This window comes from Phocoena sinus, chromosome 17 (assembly GCF_008692025.1).
Source record: "Phocoena sinus isolate mPhoSin1 chromosome 17, mPhoSin1.pri, whole genome shotgun sequence".
NCBI classification, from domain to species: domain Eukaryota; kingdom Metazoa; phylum Chordata; class Mammalia; order Artiodactyla; family Phocoenidae; genus Phocoena; species Phocoena sinus.
Window position 1 is genome coordinate 54,278,785 of NC_045779.1, and position 19,236 is coordinate 54,298,020.

Genomic DNA, 19,236 nt, shown 5'->3' on the forward strand with positions numbered 1-19,236 from the left:
AGCACAGGCTCCGGATGCGCAGGCTCAGTGGCCATGGCTCATGGGCCCAGCTGCTCCACGGTATGTGGGATCCTCTCAGACCGGGGCACGAACCCCTGTCCCCTGCATCGGCAGGCAGACTCTCAACCACTGAGCCACCAGGGAAGCCCTAGGAGTTTTTTTTTTAACTTTTATACAGCAGGTTCCTATTAGTCATCCATTTTATACACAGTGTATACATGTCAATCCCAATCGCCCAATTAATTACACCACCACCCCCACCCCCCGCCACTTCCCCCCTTGGTGTCCACACGTTCGTTCTCTACATCTGTGTCTCTATTTCTGCCCTGCAAACTGGTTCATCTGTACCATTTTTCTAAGCTCCACATATATGTGCTAATATGCGGTATTTGTTTTACTCTTACCAACTTACTTCATTCTGTATGACAGTCTCTAGATTCATACACGTCTCTACAAATGACCCAAGTTCGTTCCTTTTTATGGCTGAGTAATATTCCATTGTATATATGTACCACAACTTTTTAATCCATTCGTCTGTCGATGGGCATTTAGGTTGATTCCAAGATCTGGCTATTGTAAATAGCAAAGCAATGAACATTGGGGTGCATGTGTCTTTTTGAATTACGGTTTTCTCTGGGTATATGCCCAGGAGTGGGATGGTTGGGTCATATGGTAATTCTATTTTTAGTTTTTTAAGGAACGTCCGTACTGTTCTCCATAGTGGCTGTAACAATTTACATTCCCACCAACAGTGCAAGAGTGTTCCCTTTTCTCACACCCTCTCCAGCATTTCTTGCTTGTAGGTTTTCTGATGATGCCCATTCTAACTGGTGTGAGGTGATACCTCATTGTAGTTTTGATTTGCATTTCTCTAATAACTAGTGATGTTGAGCAGCTTTTCATGTGCTTCTTGGCCATCTGTATGTCCCCTTTGTAGAAATGTCTATTTATGTCTTCTGCCCATTTTCTGATTGGGTTGTTTTTCTTTTTTTTTTTAATATTGACCTGCATGAGCTGTTTATATATTTTGGAGATTAATCCTTTGTCCGTTGATTAGTCTGTAAACATTTTCCCCCATTCTGAAGGTTGTCTTTTCGTCTTGTTTGCAGTTTCCTTTGCTTTGCAAAAGATTTTAAGTTTCATTAGGTCCCATTTGTTTATTTTTGTTTTTATTTCCATTACCCTACCAGGTAGATCAAAAAAGATCTTGCTGTGATTTATGTCAAAGAGTATTCTGCCTATGTTTTTCTCTAAGAGTTTTAGTGTCTGGTCTTATATTTAGGTCTCTAATCCATTTTGAGTTTACTTTGTGTATGGTGTAAAGGAGTGTTCTAATATCATTCTTTTACATGTAGCTGTCCAATTTTCCCAGCACCACTTATTGAAGAGACTGTCTTTTCTCCATTGTATATACCTGCCTCCTTTGTCATAGATTAGTTGACCATAGGTGCGTGGGTTTATCTCTGGGCTTCCTATCCTGTTCCATTGATTTATATTTCTGTTTTTGTGCCAGTAACATATTGTCTTGATTACTGTAGCTTTGTAGTATAGTCTGAAGTCAGTGAGTCTCATTGTTCCAGCTCCATTTTTTCCCCTCAAGACTGCTTTGGCTATTCAGGGTCTTCTGTGTCTCCATACAAATTTTAAGATTGTTTGTTCTAGTTTTGTGAAAAATGCCATTGGTAATTTGATAGAGATTGCATTGAATCTGTAGATTGCTTTGGGTAGTATAGTCATTTTCACAAAATTGATTCTTCCAATACAAGAACATGGTATATCTCTACATCTGTTTGTATAATCTTTAATTTCTTTCATCAGTGTCTTATAGTTTTATGCATATAGGTCTTTTGTCTCCTTACGTAGATTCCTAGGGATTTTATTCTTTTTGTTGCAATGGTAAATGGGAGCGATTCCTTAATTTCTCTTTCATATTTTTCATCCATAGTGTATAGGAATGCAAGAGATTTCTGTGCATTAATTTTGTATCCTGTAACTTTACCACATTCATTGATTACCTCTAGTAGTTTTCTGGTGGCATCTTTAGCATTCTCTATGTATAGTATCATCATGTCATCTGCAAACAGTGACCGTTTTACTTCTCCTTTTCCAATTTGGATTCCTTTTATTTCTTTCTCTTCTCTGATTGCCGTGGCTTGGACCTCCAAAACAAAGTTGAATAATAGTGGTGAGAGTGGACATCCTTGTCTTGTTCCTGATCTTCGAGGAAATGGTTTCAGTTTTTCACAATTTAGAATGATGTTTGCTGTGGGTTTGTCATATATGGCCTTTATTATGTTGAGGTAGGTTCCCTATATGCCCATTTTCTGGAAAGGTTTTTATCATCAATCGGTGTTGAATTTTGTCAAAAGCTTTTTCTGCATCTATTGAGATGATCATGTGGTTTTTCTTCTTCAATTTGTTAATATGGTGTATCACATTGATTGATTTGCGTATATTGAAGAATCCTTGCATTCCTGTGATGAATCCCAATTCATCATGGTGTATGATCCTTTTAATGGCTTGTTGGATTCTGTTTGCTAGTATTTTGTTGAGGATTATTGCACCTATATTCATCAGTCATACTGGTTTGTAATTTTCTTTTTTTGGAGTATCTATGTCTTGTTTTGTTATCAGGGTGATGGTGGCCTCACAGAATGAGTTTGGGAGTATTCCTTCCTCTGCAATTTTTTGGAAGAGTTTGAGAAGGCTAGGTGTTAGCTCTTGTCTAAATGATTGATAGAATTTCACCTGTGAAGCCATCTGGTCCTGGACTTTTGTTTGTTGGAAGATTTTTAATAACAGTTTCAATTTCATTACTTCTGATTGGTCTGTTCATATTTTCTATATCTTCCTGGTTCAGTCTTGGAAGGTTATACATTTCTAAGAATTTGTCCATTTCTTCCAGGTTGTCCATTTTATTGGCACAGAGTTGCTTGTAGTAATCTCTTATAATCTTTTATATTTCTGCAGTGTCAGTTGTGATTTCTCCTTTTTCATTTCTAATTTTATTAATTTGAGTCCTCTCCCTCTTTTTCTTGATGGTCTGGCTATGAGTTTATCAGTTTTGTTTATCTTCTCAAAGAACCAGGTTTTAGTTTTATTGATCTTTGCTATTGTATTTTTGCTTCTATTTCATTTATTTCTGCTCTGAAACTGATGATTTCTTTCCTTCTGCTAACTTTGGATTTTGTTTGTTCTTCTTTCTCTGGTTCCTTTAGGTGTAACGTTAATTGTTTATTTGCGATTTTTCTTATTTTTTGAGGTAGGCTTGTATGGCTATAAACTTCCCTCTTAGAACTACTTTTGCTGCATCTCATAGGTTTTGTATTGTTGTTTTCATTGTCATTTGTCTCTAGGTATATTTTTATTTCCTCTTTGATTTCTTCAATGATCTCTTGGTTATTTAGTAATGTATTGTTTAGCCTCCATGTGTTTGTGCTTTTAACGTTTTTTTCCTGTAATTGATTTCTAATCTCATAGCGTTGTGGTCAGAAAAGATGCTTGATATGATTTCAATTTTCTTAAATTAACTGAGGCTTTATTTGTGACACAAGATGTGATCTATGCTGGAGAATGTTCCATGCACACTTGAGAAGAAAGTGTAATATGCTGTTTTTGGATGGAAATTCCTATAAATATCAATTAAATCTATCTGGTCTATTGTGTCATTTAAAGCCTGTGTTTCCTTTTTTTTTTTTTTTGCAGTTCACAGGCCTCTCACTGTTGTGGCCTCTCCCATTGCGGAGCACAGGCTCTGGAGGCCCAGGCTCAGCGGCCATGGCTCACGGGCCCAGCCTCTCCGCAGCATGTGGGATCTTCCCGGACTGGGGCACGAACCCGTCTCCCCTGCAACGGCAGGCGGACTCTCAACCACTGCGCCATCAGGGAAGCCCTTGTGTTTCCTTTATAATTTTCTGCTTGGATGACCTTTCCATTGGTGTAAGTGAGGTGTTCAAATCCCCCACTATTATTGTGTTACTGTCGATTTCCTCTTTTATAGCTGTCAGCAGTTGCCTTATGTATTGAAGTGCTCTTATGTTGGGTGCATATATATTTATAATTGTTATATCTTCTTGGATTGACACATCATTGATCATTATGTAATGTCCTTCCTTGTCTCTTGTAACATTCTTTATTTTAAAGTCTATTTTAACTGATATGAGTCTTGCTACTCCAGCTTTCTTTGGATTTCCATTTGCATGGAATATCTTTTTCCATCCCCTCACTTTCAGTCTGAATGTGTCCCTAGGTCTGAACTGGGTCTATTGTAGACAGCATATTAATGGGTCTTGTTTTTGTATCCATTCAGCAAGTCTGTGTCTTTTGGTTGGAGCATTTAATCCATTCACGTTTAAGGTAATTCTCGATGTGTATGTTCCTATTACCATTTACTTAATTGTTTTGGGTTTGTTTTTTTAGGTCCTTTTCTTCTCTTGTGTTTCCCACTTAGAGAAGTTCCTTTAGCATATGTTGTAGAGCTCGTTTGGTGGTGCTGAATTCTCTTAGCTTTTGCTTGTCTGCAAAGCTTTTGATTTCTCTGTCGAATCTGAATGCGATCCTTGCTGGGTAGAGTAATCTTGGTTGAAGGTTCTTCCCTTTCATCACTTTAAGTACATTATGCCACTCCCATCTGGCTTGTAGAGTTTCTGCTGAGAAATCAGGTGTAAACCTTATGGGAGTTCCCTTGTATCTTATTTGTTGTTTTTCCCTTGCTGTTTTCAATATTTTTTTTTTTTTTTGTCTTTAATTTCTGCCAATTTGATTACTATGTGTCTCAGCATGTTTCTCCTTGTGTTTATCCTGTATGGGACTCTCTGCACTTCCTGGACTTGGGTGGCTATTTCCTTTCCCATGTTAAGGAAGTTTTCAACTATAATCTTTTCAAATATTTTCTCAGGTCCTTTCTTCTCCTTCTGGGACCCCTTCAATGTGAATGTTGTTGCGTTTAATGTTGTCCCAGAAGTGTCTTAGGCTGTCTTCATTTCTTTTCATTCTTTTTTCTTTATTCTGTTCTGCAGCAGTGAATGCCACCATTCTGTCTTCCAGGTCACTTATCCGTTCTTCTGCCTCAGTTATTCTGCTATTGATTCCTTCTAGTGTATTTTTCATTTCAGTTATTGTATTGTTCATCTCTGTTTGCTCATTCTTTAATTCTTCTAGGTCTTTGTTAAACATTTCTTGCATCTTCTCGATCTTTGCCTCCATTCTCTTTCCTGGATCATCTTCAGTATCATTATTCTGAATTCTTTTTCTGGAAGGTTGCCTATCTCCACTGCATTTAGTTGTTTTTCTGGGGTTTTACCTTGTTCCTTCATCTGGTATGTAGCCCTCTGCCTTTTCAAATTGTCTGTCTTTCTGTGAATGTAGGTTTTGTTCCACAGGCTGCAGGATTCTAGTTCTTCTTGCTTCTGCTGTCTGCTCTCTGGTGGATGAGGTTATCTAAGAGGCTTGTGCAAGTTTCCCGATGGGAGGGACTGGTGGTGGGTAGAGCTGGCTGTTGCTTTGGTGGGCAGAGCTCAGTAAAACTTTAATCTACTTGTCTGCTGATGGATGGGGCTGGGTTCCCTCCCTGTTGGTTGTTTGGTCTGAGGTGACCCAGCACTGGAGTGACTGAGGTGACCCAACACTAACCGGGCTCTTTGTTGGGGCTAATGGCAGACTCTGGGAGGGCTCACACCAAAGAGTACTTCCCAGAACTTCTCCTTCCAGTGTCCTTGTCCTCATGGTGACACACAGCCAGCCCCCATGCCTGCAGGAGACCCTCCAACACTAGTAGGTAGGTCTGGTTCAGTCTCCTATGGGGTCACTGCTCTTTCCCCTGGGTCCTGATGAGCACACTACTTTGTATGTGCCCTCCACGAATGGAGTCTGTGTTTCCCCCAGTCCTGCTGAAGTCCTGCAATCAATTCCTGCTAGCCTTCAAAGTCTGATACTCTAGGAATTCCTCTTCCCATTGCTGGATCCCTAGATTGGGAAGCCTGATGTGGGGCTCAGAACTTTCACTCCAGTGGATGGACTTCTGTGGTATAAGTGTTCTCCAGTTTGTGAGTCACCCACCCAGCAGTTATGGGATTTGATTTTATTGTGATTGTGCCCCTCTACTGTCTCATTGTGGCTTCTCCTCTGTTTGGATGTGGGGTATCTTTTTTGGTGAGTTCCAGTGTCTTCCTGTTGATGATTGTTCAGCAGTTAGTTGTGATTCTGGCGTTCTTATAAGAGGGAGTGAGAGCACGTCCTTCTCTGCTATCTTGAACCAATCTCCCCCCTATTGTAGTATTGAAATTGGAGTTTCACTTTGATAGCTAGTCAGTTGATAACAACCAAATTAAAGTGCACAGAAGAGTCAGGGATTACTTTGAACTGAAACATAAAGAGACTTAATTCTTAATAGAATAGCAACATTAAATGGTGATACAGAGAATACTGTTCAGTAGGAGTGAATCTTTGAAAAGAAAATCATCACAGATTTGCCTCAAGGAACAATAAAAATACATTATAATAACAGGGGAAATGGAATAGAGTTACACAATAATTTGAATCTCTTTCACTTTTATTTTAAGATAGTTGCACGAATTTCTCATGAATTGCCTCAATCTAGTGTTCATTTGTTTATGACATTATTGTTTATCATAAATGAATGTTATGGAGCCACTAGATGATATTAAAAATGAAATTGCATCTATTCTTACTCAATTTCTGGTGTTTTTTAAAATGTTCTTTGTGTAATCCAAAACCATTCTGACTAAACTGAAATAGTTCTCATTTTAAAAGTTGCACTCAGGAAGACTGATACTGATAGCTTGTGGACAAGGAGATAAGGACAGGAAAGTGACTAGAAAGACAGGTTTAGGATTATTACTAGTAAAATGAATTCAGTTAGGAGCTGCCATATAATGAGAAACTTTAAGAAGTGAGGGAAGAAACAAAGCAAAAATTCCTCTGCAAATCTGAGAATAAGACAACAATTTGGCTATGTTAAGAAGAGATAAACAATGAAAACACAAATGTCCGTTGGTGGTGTTGTTATTTTGTTGTGCATTTGATAGGAAATTGTAATTCTTAAGATTTTATTGACTTAAGCTACTTGAGATAATCTCAAGAAGCCAACTAATGACTAATATATTTGTAACGTTTTTAGTGGGGTTTTTTCTGTAGATTAATTCTAAGCAATCATGACATTTGAGAATATTAAAAAACCCTGCAAAATAGCTATGTAGCCACCTTAATTATATTATCTAATTTTTTAAATTTCATTTTCAACCTAATTAATTTAAGTTATTCATGAATAGTAGAAAGCAAATGATGTTACTCTGCAATAATACAATCCATTTTTTGGAAATAACTTCTATAAAAAAATATTCTCAGGATGAGAGGAACTATTAAAGAGTTTGCAGCCAGTGTCCTTATAAGAGCTCAGCTGGAAATCAGAAGGGAACTAGTTTTTTTAAGAACATAATTCTTGATGGATACTTTAAAGATGATATCTTTTTCTCAAAACAATCTTAAGGGGGAAATGAAGCACCAAGATATTATAAGGTCACTAAATAAGGAGGTGTTAGATGTACATATTTCTGATTTCTAAGTGACTATTTTATGATACCACCTAATGGATAAAATTCTCATTTATAATTTTTAACTTGATGAACATTGTTGCTCATTGTTTTGCTACAGAGCTACCTCTAACCACATAACAGCTGTTTTTAAATGTGAATTACTTTAAACAAAACAGTTTCTGACAGAGCACAGAGAGTATGAGCAGCCCTAAAGCAATATCTCACACCCTTAAGGTCTTTAGATAAAAAAGAAATGGAAGATTTTAAAATAATTTTCCCTTCAAATAGCTCAAACTCAAGAATCTTATGGGCTTGTGTGTGTGTGTGAAGGGCAGATGGAGGATTCAAACCCCCAAACAAACATTTCTGTTTAGAACATTTAAAAGAATTTGGGACTTTATTTATCTTAGTTACAGAAAGTATGATTCAAAAGAAATATACTGAAACAGCTGTGCCTTGTCTAAGTTAGTGAAAATACCATCAATAAACATATAAAGCATTCTAACTCTTGATTCTTCCAGTGTTTGGGCTAATTAACAAGGAACAGCTGAAAAAAAAATTATTGGTATCAAGGAAGTGAAGTAGCTAGGAGATTTGTAATATACTTGAGCACGTAATTTAGGGATTAAGAAAAGAGGCACAGTTGACAAGTCCTATTCAGTTATGCTAATGGGAGAAGCCAAAATCTTTGGACTCTGAGAATCATTTCTCACCCCAGGCCTGTTATGGTTCAATGTCCAGAACTGTTTTCTGTTGCTCTGCACAAACCCTAACAGTGAAAATCACTTTTCAATTTGACTCTCTTGCTTCCAGCCTAACTTAAAAGATCTGTGTCTCAGGAAACAGATAAGAGAATAAGAAAGTGGCAGAGAAAAAAGTACTAGGTAAACCATATGCATAGAAATTAAAAGGTTTTTCTCTCTAGCGATGCATCTTATAAAAATGGCTGGAATGAGCTGTCTACTGGAGCAGTGAGTAGCCTTGCTGAGAATCAGAAGAGTGACCTAATAGAGCCAATCTTCAAGAACTGGAAAGAAATGCTTTTGTGCCCACGAGAAACTCTGGTCTTAAGTGCAGGGGGCGAGGCCTCTGAACGCAGCACCCTATGACCAAGTGGAACTAGGCTGAGCACAGAGGAAAAGAAAAAAGTTTGGAGAATCCTGAAGTTGTAAACCTGAGGCCCACATGTAAACCTGGGTGGAAGCAGTAACCTGGGCCACAAACGCCAGCCGAAGCCCCCAACGCTACACTCTGGTGCAGAGAAGGCTAGTGCTCAGCGTCCTGCATGACTCAGATACGACGCCCAGCCCTCAGGCGACTGCACCTGACCTGGAAGCCCCTGACAGGAGGCGGCCCCTAAGGTGTCTCTGGGACCCAAGGAGAGGAGATATTGACGGGACGCCTGGACCTCAGGAGACTTCGTGACAGGACAGCAGACTGAGTCGTGTGGCTGACAGGGTCTTGGTGTTCCAGCTGGGTGTCAGGCCTGAAGCTCTAAGGTGGGAGAGCCGAGTTCAGGACATTGGACCACAAGAGACCCTTTGGTCCCAAGTAAAATAAATTGGCGAGAGCTCTCCCAAGAGATCTCTGTCTCAATGCTAAGACCCAGCTCCACCCAGTGGCCAGCAAACTCCAGCACTGGACACCCCATGCCAAATGACTAGCAAGACAGGAACACAACCCCACTCATTAGCAGAAAGGCTGCCTAAAATCATACTAAGTTCACAGGCACACCAAAACACACCACTGGATGTGGTCCTGCCCACCAGAAAAACAAACTCCAGCCTCATCCAACAGAACACAGGCACCAGTTCCCTCCACCAGGAAGCGTACACAACCCACTGAATCAAACATACCCACAGTGGGCAGACACCAAAAACAACAGGAACTACAAACCTGCAGCCTGTGAAAAGGAGACCCCAAACACAGTAAGTTAAGAAAAATGGGAAGACAGAGGAATATGCAGTACATGAAGGAGCAAGATAAAAACCCACAAGACCAAAAAAATGAATAGGAAATAGGCAGTCTACTTGAAAAAGAATTCAGAGTAATGAGAGTAAAGATGATCCAAAATCCTGGAAATAGAATGGAGAAAATACAAGAAACGTTTAATAAGGATCTAGAAGAGCTAAAGAGCAAACAAATAATGATGAACAACACAATAAATGAAATTAAAAATTCTCTAGAAGGCATCAATAGTAGAACAACTGAGGCAGAAGAATGGATAAGTGATCTGGAAGATAAAATAGTGGAAATTAAGAAAAGATTGAAAAGAATTGAGGATAGTATCAGAGACCTCTGGGACAGCATTAAACACACTAAGATTGTAATTACAGGGGTCCCAGAAGAAGAGAAAAAGAAAGGGACTGAGAAAATATTTGAAGAGATTATAGTTGAAAACTCCCTTAATATGGGAAAGGAAATAGTCAATAAAGGCAGGAAGTGCAGAAAGTCCCATATAGGATAAATCCAAGGAGAAACATGCCGAGACACATAGTAATCAACTATCAAAAATTAAATACAAAGAAACAATATTAAAAGCAGCAAGGGAAAAGCAACAAATAACATACAAGGGAACCCCCATAAGGTTAACAGCTGATCGTTCAGCAGAAACTCTGCAAGCCAGAAGGGAGTGACAGGACATACTGAAAGTGATGAAAGGGAAAAACCTACAACCAAGATTACTCTACCCAGCAAGGATCTCATTCAGATTTGATGCAGAAATTAAAACCTTTACAGACACGTAAAAGTTAAGAGAATTCAGCACCACCAAACCAGCTTTAAAACAAATGCTAAAGGAACTTTTCCAGGCAGGAAACACAAAAGAAGGAAAAGACCTACAAAAACAAACCGAAAACAATTTAAAAAATGGTAATAAGAACATACATATCAATCACTGCCTTAAATGTAAATGGATTAAATGCTCCAACCAGAGACATAGACTCCATGAATGCATACAAAAAAAAAAAATACCTGTATATATGCTGTCTACAAGAGACCCATTTCTGACCTAGGGACACATTCAGACTGAAAGTGAGGGGATGGAAAAAGATATTCCATGCAAATGGAAATCAAAAGAAAGCTGGAGTAGCAATTCTCACATCAGACAAAATAGACTTTAAAATAAAGACTATTACAAGAGACAAAGAAGGACAGTACATAATGATCAAGGGATCAATCCAGGAAGAAGATATAACAATTGTAAATATTTATGCACCCAATATAGGAGCACCTCAATACATAAGGCAAATGCTAACAGCCATAAAAGGGGAAATCGACAGTAACACAATAATAGTAGGGGACTTTAACATCCCACTTTCACAAATGGAGGTATCAACCAAAATGAAAATAGATAGGAAACACAAGCTTTAAATGACACATTAAACAAGGTGGACTTAACTGATATTTATAGGACATTCCAGCCAAAAACAACAGAATAAACTTTCTTGTCAAGTGCTCATGGAACATTCCCCAGGAGAGAGCATATATACATATATATATATATATATATATATATATATATATATATATATATTTTTTTTTTTTTTTTTTTTTTTTTTTTTTTTTTTGCGGTACGCGGGCCTCTCACTGTTGTGGCCTCTCCCATTGTGGAGCACAGGCTCCAGACGCGCAGGATAAGCAGCCATGGCTCACGGGCCCAGCCGTTCTGTGGCATGTGGGATCTTCCCGGACTGGGGCACGAACCCGTGTCCCCTGCATTGGCAGGTGGACTCTCAACCACGGCGCCACCAGGGAAGCCCGAGAGCATATATAGGGTCACAAATCAGGCCTTGGTAAATTTAAGAAAATTGAAATTGTATCAGTATCTTTTCTGACCACAATGTTATGAGGCTAGATATCAATTATAGGAAAAAAAAACTGTAAAAGATACAAACACATGGTGGCTAAACAATACACTACTAAATTACCAAGAGATCACTGATGAAATCAAAGAGGATATCAAACCTGCCTAGAAACAAATGACAATAAAAACATGATTTCCCCAAACCTATGGGACTCAGCAAAAGCAGTTCTAAGAGGGAAGCTTATAGCAATGCAATCCTACCTCAAGAATCAAAAAAAAAAAAAAAAAACAACCTAACCTTACACCTAAAGCAGTTATAAAAAGAACAAAAAATCCACAAAGTTAGCAGAAGGAAAGAAATCATAAAGATCAGATCAAAAATAAATGAAGAAGAAATGAAGGAAACAGTAGCAAAGATCAATAAAACTAAAAGCTGGTTCTTTGAGAAGATAAGCAAAACTGATAAACCATTAGCCAGGCTCATGAAGAAAAAAAGGGAGAACTCAAATCAGTAGAATTAGAAATGAAAAAGAAGAACTAACAACTGACAATGCAGAAATACAAAGAATCATAAGGGATTACTACAAGTAACCCTATGCCAATAAAATGACAACCTAGAAGAAATGGACACATTCTTAGAAAAGCACAACCTTCTGAGACTAAACCAGGAAGAAACAGAAAATATAAACAGATGAATCAGAAGCACTGAAATTGAGACTGTGATTAAAAACGTTCCAACAAACAAAAGACCAGGACAAGATGGCTTTGCATGTGAATTCTATCAAACATTTAGAGAAGAGATAACACCTATCCTTCTCAAACTCTTCCAAAATATAGCAGAGGGAGGAACACCCCTAACCTCATTCTACGAGGCCACCATCACCCTGATACCAAAACCAGAAAAAGAGATCACAAAAAAAGAAAACTACAGACCAATATCACTGATGAACATAGATGCAAAAATCCTCATCAAAATACTAGCAAACCGAATCGAACAGCACATTAAAAGGATCATACACCATGATCAAGTGGGGCTTATCCCAAGAATGCAAAGATTCTTCAATATATGCAAATCAATCAATGTGATAAACCATATTAACAAATTGAAGGAAAAAAACGATATGATTATCTCAATAGATGCAGGAAAAAAAATTTGACAAAATTCAACACCCATTTACGATAAAAACTCTCCAGAAAGTAGGCATAGAGGGAACTTACGTCAACATAATAAAGGCCATGCATGACAAACCCAGAGCCAACATCATTCTCAATGGTGAAAAACTGAAACCGTTTCCTTTAAAATCAGGAAACAAGACAAGGTTGCCCACTCTCACCACTATTATTCAACATAGTTTTGGAAGTTTTAGCCACAGCAATCAGAGAAGAAGAAGAAATAAAAGGAATCCAAATCGGGAAAGAAGAAATAAAACTGTCACTGTTTGCAGATGATATGATATTATACATATAGAATCTTAAACATGCTACCAGAAAACTACTAAAGCTAATCAATTAATTTGGTAAAGTAGCAGGATACAAAATTAATGCACAGAAATCTCTTGCATTCCTATACACTAATGATGAAAAATATGCAAGAGAAATTAAGGAAACGCTCCCATTTACCATTGCAACAAAAAGAATAGTGTATCTAGGAATAAACCTACCTAAGGAGACAAAAGACCTATATGCATAAAACTATAAGACACTGATGAAAGAAATTAAAGATTATACAAACAGATGTAGAGATATACCATGTTCTTGGATTGGAAGAATCAACACTGTGAAAATGACTCTACAACCCAAAGCAATCTACAGATTCAATGAAATTCCTATCAAACTACCAATGGCATTTTTCACACAATTAGAAAAAAATATTTGACAATTTGTATGGAAACACAAAAGACCTGAGTAGCCAAAGCAATCCTGAGAAAGAAAAACGGAATTGGAGGAATCAGACTCCCTGAATTCAGACTATACTACAAAGCTACAGTAATCAAGACAGATGGTACTGGCACAAAAACAGAAATACAGATCAACGAAACAGGAAAGCCCAGAGATAAACCCACACACATATGGTCACCTTATCTTTGATAAAGGAGGCAAGACTATACAATGGAGAAAAGACAGTCTCTTCAATAAGTGGTGCTGGGAAAACTGGACAGCTGCATGTAAAAGAATGAAATTAGAACACTCCCTAACACCACACACAAAAATAAACTCAGAAATAGATTAATGACCTAAATGTAGGGGCAGACACTATACAACTCGTAGAGGAAAACATAGGAAGAACACTCTTTCACATAAATCACAGCAAGATTCTTTTTGACCTACCTCCTAGAGCAATGGAAATAAAAACAAAAATAAACAAATGGGACCTAATGAAACTTAAAAGCTTTTGCACAACAAAGGAAACCATAAACAAGAAGAAAAGACAACCCTCAGAATGGGAGAAAATATTTGCAAATGAAGCAACTGACAAAGGCTTAATCTCCAAAATTTACAAGCAGCTCATGCAGCTCAATAGCAAAAACACAAACAACCCAATCCAAAAATGGGCAGAAGACCTAAATAGCCATTTCTCCAAAGAAGATATACAAATTGCCAACAAACACATGAAAGAATGCTCAACATCATTAATCGTTAGAGAAATGCAAATCAAAACTACAATGAGATATCACCTCACACTTGTCAGAATGGCCATCATCAAAAAATCTAGAAACAATAAATGCTGGAGAGGGTGTGGAGAAAAGGGAACCCTCTTGCACTGTTGGTAGGAATGTCAATTGTCACAGACGCTGTGGAGAACAGTATGGAGGTTACTTAAAAGCTAGAAATATAACTATCATATGACCTAGCAATCCCACTACTGGGCATATACCCTGAGAAAACCATAATTCAAAAAGAGTCATGTACCACAATGTTCATTGCAGCACTATTTACAATAGCCAGGACATGGAAGCAACCTAGGTGTCCATTGACAGATGAATGGATAAAGATATGGCACATATATACAATGGAATATTACTCAGCCATAAAAAGAAACAAAATAGAGTTATTTGTAGTGAGGTGGATAGACCTAGATACTGTCATACAGAGTGAAGTAAGTCAGAAAGAGAAAAACAAATACCGTATGCTAACCCATACATATGGTATCTAAAAAAATCTCAAAAAAGAAAAGAAATTGATCTCATGAACCTAGGGGCAAGACAGGAATAAAGACGTAAACACAGAAAATGGACTTGAGAACATGGGAAAGGGGAAGCGTAACCTGGGACGAACTGTGCAAGTAGCATTGACATATATACAATACCAAATGTAAAATAGATAGCTAGTGGGAATTAGCAGCTACATAGCACAGGTAGATCAGCTTGGTGCTTTGTGATCACCTAGAGGGGTGGGATAGGGAGGGTGGGAGGGATTTGCAAGAGGGAGGGGATATGGGGATATAGCTGATTTTCTTTGTTATACAGCAGAAACTAACACACTATTATAAAGCAATTATACTCCAATAAAGATGTTTAAAAAAAAAATGGCTGGAAAGATTTTTTCCCATGGAAGGTAAATTTGGAATGGTCTGACTTTGAGCACTGCCTGTACAGTGCACATTAATTCACTTTGGAGAAATCTGATGGTATCTAAACAAGATAGCAAAGAGGCCCATGTAACTACACGTTGGGAGAGATAGGCCATACATATTAAGAAGTTTGGGCAGAGAAAATAGTGACTCCAAATAAAAGTTGAAAATCAAAAGTCACAAGTGTGGTGTTCTGAATTACAACTATTGCTTTGCAATCTAACTGCTTCTCAGGTAGGCAATTCTATCAATAGATAGCCTACCTAAGGCTGAACGATATCAGAGGTTATTTATTTAGTGATGGTTAATGACTATCATTTTCAAACAGGGAATGTTTTTTAATACAATAATGCACTTTGTTAATAACACAATTTCCTCATATTATTTTATGCTTATGTAATACTTCTAAATTGAATATAACTTTTTTTGAAATTTAAAGTTGGCTACAATTTGAGTCATCTGGGAGGTGGAGAAAGGGTGAATTCTTGGTAGAACTGATTTCTGATTTAGGGGAAAAAAAATCTTAATCTGCATGTTTGGAAAGAAAGGCAAAATTCATGCCTATCATCCCATCCATCACCGAGTTGGGAGCTCAGAGCAACAAATAGCTAAATTGCTCTGCTTAAGTAACAGGTACTTTGAGACTCACCCTTTACATACTGGAGTGGGCGACTAGGGAGTAGGGAAATGAGGGCTGAAGATTCTGATAGGGAAAAGACTAGATAGAGCTGGGTAAGGGTCTGGGCTAAGGAGAGGGAACTGGAGAGAGAGATGCAATCGTTCCAGTGATGGGAATTACCAGGAAAATTTTAGCACAGTGAAAGTTTATTTAATCTTAAATTATTTTGGATTATGCAATAATCCTCTTTGGTTATCCCTTGTTCTAAGGTTTTTGTGAGAATGAAGGCAAGTGATCCAAATAAAGAGCAGACTAAGGAGTTGAGAAAGGGTAGCAGCCTCTGGATCTCACAACAGAGATGACTCTAAAAGCAGGAATTCAAAGTTAGAAGTGAACAAAAGCATCCCCAGGAAAGCTCTGAAAATATAAATAGGGCCTAGACTTACCTTTGTAACTGAGATGGGGCTCAACTTTTTATCTAGATATTGAAGGATGATGATCAGTGAGAATTATATGGATATAAATGTTATGAATTATGCAAATATAAGATGTTTTAATTACCTTAACATCATAACTCCTGATACAAAATAATGTTAAGTCCAAAACTGGAAATACTAAAATCATGTACTTAAACCTATAATACATGCAGTTTTAAAAAATATGAGATCAACTGTGATAACCTGACAGATATGCTAATCCTTCAAATGTGATACTCTAAATTTAGCAAATTAAAAATACATTATAAATCTCTGTCTTATTGATACAAATCAGTATAAGTTTTTAAATTATTCAATGATATGATCCAGTAATATTATGTTACATGGTATACTCCAAACCAAGTAGAATTCTGTGTAATACAGTAAGGTGGGTTAATTTGGGTCCCACATTAATTGAAAAATGTTATCTGACAAAGATTTGATTCTGAATAAATAAGATGCTTTTCAAGCTTCTCTAAAGTTACTATGGCAACACAGGCTATGTCAACCACTGAATAAAGAATATGTTTTTAACATCACAACAAAAATTCAGAATAGTGATCCAATCACAAGTCAGAAGATTCATTCTTTTAAATTTTTAATAGTCAATATTATAATCTTTTAGGATATAGATTATTTGATCAGTAATACTAATTATCCTAAGGAAAAAAAATAACTTGACTGACCAATCATTAATTTACATTAATTTGACGCAGCCATTTTTCTGAAGGACCTGTAAGTGTAGGTATATAGGTATAGGTAGTATGTGTAAGCAAATGTCTTAGGCTGCAATACGGTATCAATTCAAGTGTGTTTACAGCACCTTTGCCTTTCGGAATCTAGCAGAACAGAATCCACAGGCCCTTCAAAGTATAGGACGACTAAACTTACTAAGTTATAGGTCATAGGTTCATATCACAGTAGTATGCATATATATGAATCAAAAAAGGTCCATCTTACACATGTCATTCATACTGATAGAGCATTAAGGAAATAGAAAATTAACTTGAAAATAGGCTGAAAGGCTAAAAGGGGCAAACATTCTGAAACACTCAATGTCCAACAATTGACTACTGTAATAAAATTAAACATTAATATGGAAAGTAAAAATGCAGAATCTCAAGTATTCTTTTAGACAATTTTTTTTTTAAGTAGAAAAATATTTGCAGAGACCTTTCAAATGTAATTTTGATAGAGTGTCCAGGTTCAGCTTCAATCACCCATTCACAATTCAGAGAGTCTTTATAGTATCCTGGCCATCCTGGTGAGAGAATCAATCCACTGGGAGCTGAAAAATGGCCACCACATGGAGCTGAAAAATAAAATCAGAGAACAGGAAAAAACACAAATTTTAGAACAAGTTGCAGAAAATATTTTTAGTACTAACTGTATTTTTTAAAATTAATTTTTGCATGTACATATTAAATGTTATTTAATATTGTTTTTGAAAGTAAAATTTCATCCAGTCATTCTATTATTGAATGATTATTTTCCCTAAAAAAAGTAATTTACTTTTTGAAATATGGCTTAGTTACACACTCAGCATGTCAGATAAACTCAAGTCTCCCAATTATATCCCTTAAATACGTTCTTGTGTCTCCATCATTTTCAAAACTTGAAAAAAATATAAGCTGTTAGTTTTACTGTCTTTTATTTTCTGATTTATGTATCAAATACTGTTAATTCATGCTATACAGTGTCTAAAACTTCGATCTTCCTTTTACCAGAGTCCCTATTACAATTTTAGGCCTTCATTCATTCAGTCTCTTCCCTGATTTCCCATCTGCTAATTTCTCTCTTGCTTCAATCCAGCTGTCAGAATAATGTCCTTCAATTTACAGTTTCATCATACCATTTGCTTTCCTAGACAGGTACCTTGATCTCTTCTCCCTTTAACATCAGATTCAACTCAGCTTATCATTTCACGAATTTAATCTTCTGCTTTCCCCTAAACTCATACACAACTGAAACCACAATCATAGCATTTTAATCCCAGCAGGTACTGATAAGGTAATTTAGTGTAAGCACCTCATTTTGAAGAGAAATAAACCAAGTTGAAAGAACAACTTGTTAAAGTTCACAAGACCTGAAAGCCTCAAAAGTACTTTCAAGTCAGTTTTTACAAAATAGGACCTCAAAACCAGTCCTCTCCCATTATTTTCAATATTGGTAAATGAAACCACCATCCATAGATTTGCATAGCCCAGAATGTTAGAAGTAGTCATCTTTCATATTTCCATTATCCTTACTATTTATTCCCATATCCAATCCATCCTCAAGCCTAGTCTTGCTTCTCTATCTCTATAGCTACCAGATTAAATTACCATAATTTCATCTCTGGTATAAACCCTCCTAACTGACCCTCTTAATTGGTCTCTCCTCATCCATGCTAACTATCCTCCACACTATGGCCAGAGTAATTGTTTAAACCTCAAACACTTTTAAATGGCATCTTTCTGTGTTGACCAACAAGGCCCTGAATGACCCTAGCTATTGCCTTACACTCTAGCCTTCACTCCAAACTTCTCCCCTTCACTCTGCAGCCCAGCTACATTAGCCTGTTCTATACCTTCAGGAGGTATACAAAGCGGGGGGTGGGGGGTGGGGAATGAAGCAAAGAGTATGTGAATTATTGAAAATTATTTGGAAAGAAAAATAGTCAAATGTATACTATAATGGCTTTTCAACACATTAGATAGAGACCCTTCCCAATGACTTACTATGTTATATTTTTATTTTCTTTAATTCTTTCCATTTAAACTCTATCTCATGTGTTTATATTTTTGTCATTGTTGTTTACTTGTTTATTTCAGTTTTACCTTACAGAATTTCTAAAACCTATTGTTCTAGACACTATTTTTACACTTTTTCATTCTTTAAGTAATTTGATATAGCCCAAATAAAATAAGAAATATTTAATAAATTGGCCTAGGAATCAAGCATTACTACAAAATGTCCATTTGAGAAAAATATTTTCTGTGAAATTGCCAACATTTGTTATTTGTATGAGAAAGAGTTTTCATATAAAACTAAATTTTCTTCCTTAGTAGAATTTGATTTTGTTTCTTAAAAAGCTTTCAAAGGAGACCATTTTGATGAGGATTATTTACTCTTCCTTGCTATGATGACTCATAATTCGGTTTCCTGTAGGGTTATTATGTATTTCAAAAATAAAATTATGTGCATAACAGACATTTAAACTACCATATTTT

At 36.9% G+C, this 19,236-nt stretch overlaps 1 protein-coding gene across 3 annotated transcripts in view; it reads right to left on the minus strand.

The window, feature by feature from the left end:
• Positions 1 to 19,236, minus strand: part of CSMD3 (CUB and Sushi multiple domains 3) — a 1,083,470-nt gene that overhangs the window by 412,528 nt on the left and 651,706 nt on the right. For all 3 annotated transcript variants that reach the window (XM_032609830.1, XM_032609829.1, XM_032609828.1), the window contains one exon: positions 17,198 to 17,336. In XM_032609830.1, the coding sequence (XP_032465721.1) occupies positions 17,198 to 17,336 (139 nt within the window). The remainder of the gene's footprint in view (positions 1 to 17,197; positions 17,337 to 19,236) is intronic.